Here is an 8,088-nt window from a genome sequence, read left to right on the forward strand (position 1 = left end):
GGGGTTATTTTCAATACTAAGAAAACCCAGCTTTGACATTATTGTTGCAAAAAAAATTCCATTGTCATCAAAATTTTCTTCCACCTAGTTACTTGTGTGAAGGTTTTATGCGATTATTTACGGTGTATTAGCGACCATATAGAACATCGTCTTCCCATATCGTATATTAGTCCAGACTGAGCATGAAAATGCGGTACATCTATCACAATGTCTAAGCAAACGTACATATTATAAGGATTCGTTTGTTATTTTTTCGCACGGAAGTCTGTTGTTTGTCTACCCACAAAGAATATTCATTGAATAGCAGATAAGGTTTTTTAGAATCATCGTACGTGAAGTAGCTAGAGGCTGGTCCTTACAAACCTCCTAATTTTTGTTCAACCGTTGACGTTTTTTTGTTGTTTATTCACTTTGATTGTTGGTGTGTGTGAAGTCAATTACTGTCACACTTATAAAAGATCACGATGGCTTGTCGGCGATGGAGAGGAAATTTGCGTTTAATTTGTTTACTGATTTATTCATTACAAGTAGCTTGTACTCGTTCAAGTGGCTACGATAGTCTCCCGATTGGGTAAGTACCGCATATTTTTTCTGCTTGATCTTAGGACTTTTATTCCGATAATCCGGTTATTTTCGGGTTTAGGATTTATTATGGCCGGATTAAAAATGTAGAGAAAAAATCACCGTCCAAAGAGAATTAGTTAGACATAGTGAGAGGACCGCTGCTAAACTCTGTTAGAGAAGTGAAATGAATCTTTTCGTACTTATTATATTTATCAAAATTATGTGTTTTAATTCTATTGAAACTAGTATTCGCCTGAAGGAGAACTTGGCTACAGAGGTTTGTAAAAATCAGATGAAAAAACTTGGATATAATCTACAACGACCGCTATTCAACCTATGCCAAGAGAGTAACACGTTATTTACGGAAGCAATAAACGGATTTAAACAGGGAATTACACAATGTAAATCGAGCTTTGGGAGAATGAGATGGAACTGTACAAACCACTCGACTGGTAAAATAAATGTTTTATTTGGAATTGTCATGGCAAGAGGTAAAACGTCGTTTGTTTTTTTCGCAGTTTTAAACTTTACGAATGTTCTGTGACAAACATATGTAGTTCTTAATAAATCCATCGACTCTCATTTTGAAACTTCTACCTGTAAACGACTCAATATTTTTTGGACAGTTAATAAAATACCGTCAATTTGTGAATCGCCCTTATTTCACAAGCAAATCAAAACACGATATAATTATATTTAATATTTTATTTTAATGTTTTCAATCCACCCTACTACCTAAAAAAGGTTTTAAAAATTCTTTTAAAAAAGGACAACTGCGGGTGTCGCCGATGTCGTGTTGAAAAGCCCGCTATATTATCGCTTCTCTGATACTTCAATAATTCATCAAGTTCATAGGGGAAATCTTAGAGTTTATATAAAGCTTAAAAGTATCGAAGTTTTGCAAAACAATTTAAAAATTTATAGTGAGAATGATCCACTTACAATATCAGGTACCGCCTCAAGACTCTTACTACGTACCCTGTATTGTTTATGTCGGCCTTTAAGAACCAAAGTTGACAAACATATTGAAAAACTAACTTGACAAACATATTAAAAGATCGTGTATGACTTCCGTGGTAAATAGATGTCGGCTAATCGTTCTCTTTAGTAGCACTCTTCCGGCCAATTTCTAGTTCAGCTTGTTTAATTTTTGAATGCAATTATAAACAGTGTGTGATGTTTTTTAAAAAGCGCTTTTTGTGTTTATGAAGGAAATTCCTTATAATAGACATAAAATTTGTCAATTCTGCATTTAGCTCAGAATTCATTACTGAGAGTTATTTTAGTTGTTTTGGGCAATGGTGTTTAGAACTTTAGTCCCAGCAATTTCTTTTACGGCGTGTCAATATGATAATACTTCTAGCCACAGAACAGTAATTAAGCAAGCATTTTAATACGATTTCGTGCACAATCAACTAAAAATTACAATCAAACGCTAATTCTCTAATCCATTTTAATTTTGAACAATCTCTTTCTAAAGTACCTAAAACTTACAGCTGGGTTTAATTTCTTAGATAAACACCTTGCTTTCAAATCCTTTCAAATATTCTAAAAATACCAAGTCATTCACACATAGAAAGGAAAGAAAAAAGGCAATCCGTGGAAATATTTTAAGCCTATTAGAATGTCTTCTTTGCAGACTAATTTTTCACGCGCCTATTGATTCATTGAACGAGAATGCCAACGTTTACAATTAGATTTATCGAATATGTCGAATACGTCTTTTCTGAGTCAGCATTTTTATTACGTCATTACTTAATGTTCTTGACGTCACTTTCTCTAAGTGACAAGCTTACCTCAAAAATAAACTTAATCGAGTCTTAATGCTGACATTTCTTTGTATAATGCTGTAGCGTAGAGGTATAAAAGAGATGTAAATCATAATAGTGGAAGGACAAAACACAATTTTTTGGTCACGTGAACATTCGGGACTAATTCAAAGCGATATTACTAACAGTTTAATGACAGGCTTGTGGATAGAATATCTGCTTCTGGTTTTTAATATTTCCCTGCATATTTTTGGTTCTCTTCTCATTGTCAGATTGAATCATTATTAAAGATTGGTCATTTTTCTAGTCACTTAATGATTAGTTTGACATCACCTATGAAAGCGGTTAGTTTAGGGATTTAAAGATTTAAAACTCAATATTGACGTCAATTTCGCCACACTCGCCGGCCCCAAATAAGGATTTTTTAAAAATATAAAACATTATCCTACCCGTTGTCGTTTTTTTGCTTTTCTTTACCTTAAGTAAATATTCTCCTAAAGTTTTTTCTTCTGTGATTATCACCGATAAATATATATATATATTCGGATCGGAAAATATGATGTAATGTTTTTATATTCAGGTTCAAGAGAAAAATATAAAACATTATCCTACCCGTTGTCGTTTTTTTGCTTTTCTTTACCTTAAGTAAATATTCTCCTAAAGTTTTTTCTTCTGTGATTATCACCGATAAATATATATATATTCGGATCGAAAAATATGATGTAATGTTTTTATATTCAGGTTCAAGAGAAGCCGCTGTCATGTTCGCCATGGCATCAGCCGGTATGGTTGAAAGAATCGCATCTGAGTCATACCGAGAACGACGTCGAAAAAAGAATCAAACTGTAAGGGGTTGTAACCAACTACACGGCGGTCGAAACGCGCGAGCTTTTGTCAACACTAATGATTGTGACACCGACATTGACATAGGTGATACATATGCTCGGAAAGTCATGCAAAATTGGCTAACGACACAGAAATCAAGCAATGAGGAGGATCTCATGAATATACATAATGCTCGTGTTGGACGATTAGTAAGATTTCATATTTTTTATTTACTTGTAGTCTGGTTGATGATCGATTAGGCTATTAACATTGTTTCTCATCTTCCCAGGAGGTCTTATTACGTCATGTTTGTACTGGATTTACCAATCCATTGTAATTTTTTGCTTAACCAACTCCTTAGAATAATATTAATAAAAGTTTGAAAGTACTGGCAATTTACCTGTTACGTTTTTCTTATTTAGCGAAAGTTGCTGAAACGTGCAATTTTTTTCCGTTCGTTCCTTTTTCGCGTCTTTGTTAAATACTGATTTCTCCTTTAGGCAGTGCGACAACATATGAAGAAAGTTTGTAAATGCATTGGTTTATCAGGGGCGTGCAATGCCCGATGTTGCTATAAAGATTTACAACCGCTTAGTAAAAGTATTGCATGGTTGAAGAAACAATACAAGAATGCGAAAAAGGTAAAAACAGGACCACGTTTCAAACGAGATGGAATTAAATTACTAGTAACTGCAAAAGATTCTATAGCTCCAGAGAAAGCAGACTTAATATATCTACACGATTCGCCAAACTACTGTCTGCATGATCCTAGAACAGGAAGTTTGGGTACTACAGGACGGCAATGCAGATTAAACACTAATGAGACAGATAATTGCGATAGCATGTGTTGTGGACGGGGGTATGAGACCCACGTTATGACACGAGACGAAAAATGCAAATGTATATTTATTTGGTGCTGTGAAGTTAAGTGTCAGACATGCCGCCGATTTTACACTATCCATCGCTGCAAATAAAAAATTAAAAAAGTCACCAGCAATGACGCTATGAAATGTTATTCTTAGTGGAGCAGTGGGAGGAAAAATTAGAAAATGACAAGCTTGCTGACAGCATGAAAGATTACGTGAAATCTTTGAAGTGGATTTCAAATCGTGATCGATCTTAAAATGACGACTGCTAGTCAGTTGAAAGAGTTGTATCCGATACATTTTTTCAAAGTATATACTTTGAAAACAAAACCTATTTAAAAAGGTTAAACCTGTACACACTACAATTAAGAGGGATTCAGTGTGCCCATTTCACAAAAAACTAATAGCCAATATGTTCAATCCTGACTAATTTTTTAAATGGTTTTGTTATAAGAATTAAACTTTTTTAGATTTATTTATTTTTGTATCCATGTATTAAAATCTGTAAGTTTTAACTTTAATTTATAACCAGTATCTAAATAAATTATCATTCCGTAAACAAAGTCATTTTCTAGTGTAAATTTATTTCAACGCGCGCTCATTGTTACTCATACCCAGTTCCCTATGAAAGAGTGCTGGATAAAGTTTACTTATTGTGGCTTATAGAATTCATGCTAAGTTTTTTAAATAAAAAGATGAAAGAAAAATGTTGGAATCGTTACCTGGATGTTAGAACGTAATTTTATTTAAGCTGTTAGTATAATATAATTGAAATTAAAAAATGATTGACATTGCAGTCAAAAGAGTAAATATTCTACCTTCTCACTAGACGGTATTGTCTCCATGCCCTCGAATTGTTGGAGACTAAGCAAGGGTAAAAGTAGTATATTTTTTGATAGAATTTTAACAACAAAGTTATCTTAACCCTTTTTTACTATTGCAATGGCAAAGAAGAAAATAAGCATGAAAATATGAAATAAAAGCTGACTAAGCATTTTTATATTAAACTTTTATTTTCTAGAAATTTATCTATTTTTCACAATTTTTTTGCGTCTTCTGCCATATTAAACAGGCAAAAATTCCTGGAATTAAGAGTGACTATTAAAATTATAAGGAGATTATGTAAAATAAATCATGGAAAATCAAAGTATTTCTGTTTATGATTATTTTTATCCCATACTGACGATCACACGCGAACTTTGCACGGCCTAGCTTTACTTAATAAAAGTATTGGTGTATAAATTGAATTTTTACTTTTTACTCCCTGTTTCGACGCCCCTGATTTGGCGGTAAACTCAAAAATTCGAGGGATAGTATAATGTTAAAAAAAGGTCTTTTTCAAGCAAATAAGCTGCAATTTATTAGAGAGTTTCTATTTTATCAGATTTCTTAAACAAAAAAACGTTTGTGTACTTGATTAGTGGCATGCATTACATATTACAGAGCCTTAACCTAAGTGGGGACAAGGACAGAACCACAAGTTGTTAGTGATGATCAACATAGTTTAAGGTTTAAGGTTAAAACTTTCGCTGGCGCGAGAAAAAAATTGCTTCTCACTCATCACTACTTTTATCATGATTTAGACGTCCTCGAGAATTTTACAGTAAAATCTCTCTAAGAGAACACCATTGGTGCAAAAAAATTTGTACGCTTTATACAGATTATAAAAAGATAAAAGATGCCCTGGAGACGAGGTTGGAAAGTTGTTATTTTTTTGTCGTCATTCTATTTTTATAATGTCTACTTTATTTTGCGCAAAAAGTGGTTGGTTTTATTTAATATAATTACAGAGTTACTAAATAAATAAGCATATGCTAAATGACAGGAACGATTTAAGGAAAAAGAAATAAGCAGTTACCGTGTGAAAGTGAATGTTTGTTGTGTATGTTCAAGCCTGTTTTCGATTTTTCATAACATGCTTATAAACCCCAGGTTCGTTTTGGAAATAAAGTTTCTGCGACGTAACTATCTATTATTTAAAGTGTTTCGTATATGTATGAAGTAGAATTCCGTATTCCACTTAAAACATTTTAACTCTAGCAAATACGAAAATTCTGTGTAATTCATTTTCCGTATAGCAAGTAGTCAGAATATTGAAGTTATTTACCAATGCTTCACGCAGTGTTTAGCCTAAGATCTTTTCGTTCCAAGTACCACTGCCGTTTTATAAAGTCGTCAGCCCCTTCCAAATTAACCCATTTGGTGATTTCTAAGTTAGATGGAAAGAGTCAATGAAAAGTAAAATCCTTTATATTTACTGTCTTTTGTTATTTTTCTCACTTTTTTTAAGTTTTAGTTCATAACCGGGCACCCATTTGGTGCAACACGATGGATTTAAGATATTGTTGCTTTTACCTTTCCTCCAAGCTTTTACCAACTAAACTTTCCACGCCGGACTTCCGCAAACGAGTCTGGTATATAACCAACGTCATTCGACTTTACCGCCTTCTTTTTTTAAGTTTTTTCTTATTTTTTTGCTGATACCAGGATCTGCTATCGTGGTTGTATTTTTTTTCAGCCTCGAATTTGCATTGCAATTCTTAATGCACGAAAAGGAGTTCGAGATGCTACAGTGAGATAATGGTGAGATGATGATGATGATTTCGAACTCGAAGATATTTATTTATTTACGCACTTATGTACCTTATACCTCCATGCTTATGGCGAGGGTTGTATAACTATTTTTGAGTTTTATAATTTCTTTTCTAATTTCATGATAGAGTCTAGTATGTATTTAACGCATAATGAGGACTTAACACAAATCCTTTCTCCTACGCTCGTTGGATAATCTCGCCAAAAAGTGTACGAAATCAGATAAGCCCAGGGCCTATATGTGGATAAATATAGTATATCGATACAACGTAACGATAATGCGAACCGAAAATTGCTTCTAAAAATTTGTTTCACACCTAGAATTTATAATTATCATATAAGCTCTTGTTTTCTTTTCTAAAATTTAAGTACAGTTTGACCCCCGTATTGAACGATCATTTGCGACAATAACGTTCGAAAAAAATCAAAACATTCGATAAACGAATTTTGTCTCAACACGCGGCGTAAAGTTTGGAAAGCTTTATCAAGTTTGCGTTGGTTGTTGTATTTGAAAGTCTAGTCTATTTGTGTATGGTCATATTTTCTTTCACTTGCATATAAAAATGACTACAATTAAATAAGTCCAATATCTAATCAGCACTTTAACGCTCGTTTTTATCTCAGTGAATGAGAGTCAAATATACGAAGAAATCAGATTAGCTAGCAGCTAGAATATATAAAAGCTAACTAGCTGGCTTGCTTAGCTATATAGCATGAAATACATGTACCATTTGCAGTCTTTTTGTTTGAGGGAATAACGAAGAGAAGAAGAACAAACAGTATAGCAAAACTTGTATTACAACAGGCTGTAAGCATTGCTTCCCTCTCTTCCAATTCCCTTAATTCTATTTTTTTCCTTAAAATTCTTCTCTTTAGTAAAGCCTTTGACAAATCATTGATGCACTCTTTAATTGAACCTCGCACAATTTGGTTGACGTACCGTACTTATGCCCTCTTTCTTTTTAAGACCACTCCCATTAAAATCCAATGCTAAAGATTTAAATCAACTCCCCCACCTTTCTATGATCCATTCCAATTGTCCCTTTGCACGCTATTTAGATTTACTTAGACTTTTTAACACAAAACAAAATGCACAGTTACAAGTTCCAATGTGTGTTTATTTTATGAAAAAAAAATTTGTTCCTTGTTCAAGTTATGTTCCAGACGGTTTGCGAATTTTGCGTTGTTCGATAATTTGTGCACCAAGAACTTTTTCATTTAAGTATAAGGGTTGATAGAAAATGTGAAAAACAACAACAACAAACCTAAGTGAAGTTTGTGTTTTTATAACTTTAACGTGAAATATAAAATCTATATTATCTACAGTTAGCTAGACTAAATTCAGACGATCTTCACCTTTTACTCTTTTGCCAATAACCCTTGCTTCATAAAGCAATGGCAAAGAGTGTGAAAATTGATATTTTTTTACACTTTATACTTTTTTTTGGAATTTGCCCGACAATAAATTCTTC

General features: G+C 33.2%; 1 protein-coding gene across 1 annotated transcript; it reads left to right on the forward strand.

Moving 5' to 3' along the window:
• Nucleotides 1–4: 4 nt before the first annotated feature.
• LOC130653589 (protein Wnt-1-like) lies at nucleotides 5–4,587 on the forward strand. Its single transcript, XM_057456106.1, has 4 exons — nucleotides 5–571; nucleotides 811–1,055; nucleotides 3,075–3,367; nucleotides 3,659–4,587. Exons 1-4 carry the CDS (start codon nucleotides 465–467, stop codon nucleotides 4,130–4,132), a joined length of 1,119 nt encoding a protein of 372 aa, XP_057312089.1. The 5' UTR covers nucleotides 5–464; the 3' UTR covers nucleotides 4,133–4,587.
• The last annotated feature ends 3,501 nt before the right edge of the window (nucleotides 4,588–8,088 follow it).

The sequence above is a fragment of the Hydractinia symbiolongicarpus genome, chromosome 8, assembly GCF_029227915.1.
Source record: "Hydractinia symbiolongicarpus strain clone_291-10 chromosome 8, HSymV2.1, whole genome shotgun sequence".
Taxonomy (NCBI): Eukaryota; Metazoa; Cnidaria; class Hydrozoa; order Anthoathecata; family Hydractiniidae; genus Hydractinia; species Hydractinia symbiolongicarpus.

Bases quoted from the DNA above. Each gene is read 5' to 3' on its own strand.
- LOC130653589 (XM_057456106.1), top strand. From the start codon at position 465: ATGGCTTGTCGGCGATGGAGAGGAAATTTGCGTTTAATTTGTTTACTG. The intron at 572-810 runs GTAAGTACCGCA...TATTGAAACTAG, and splicing joins TACGATAGTCTCCCGATTGG to TATTCGCCTGAAGGAGAACT. The intron at 1,056-3,074 runs GTAAAACGTCGT...TTTTATATTCAG, and splicing joins TGGAATTGTCATGGCAAGAG to GTTCAAGAGAAGCCGCTGTC.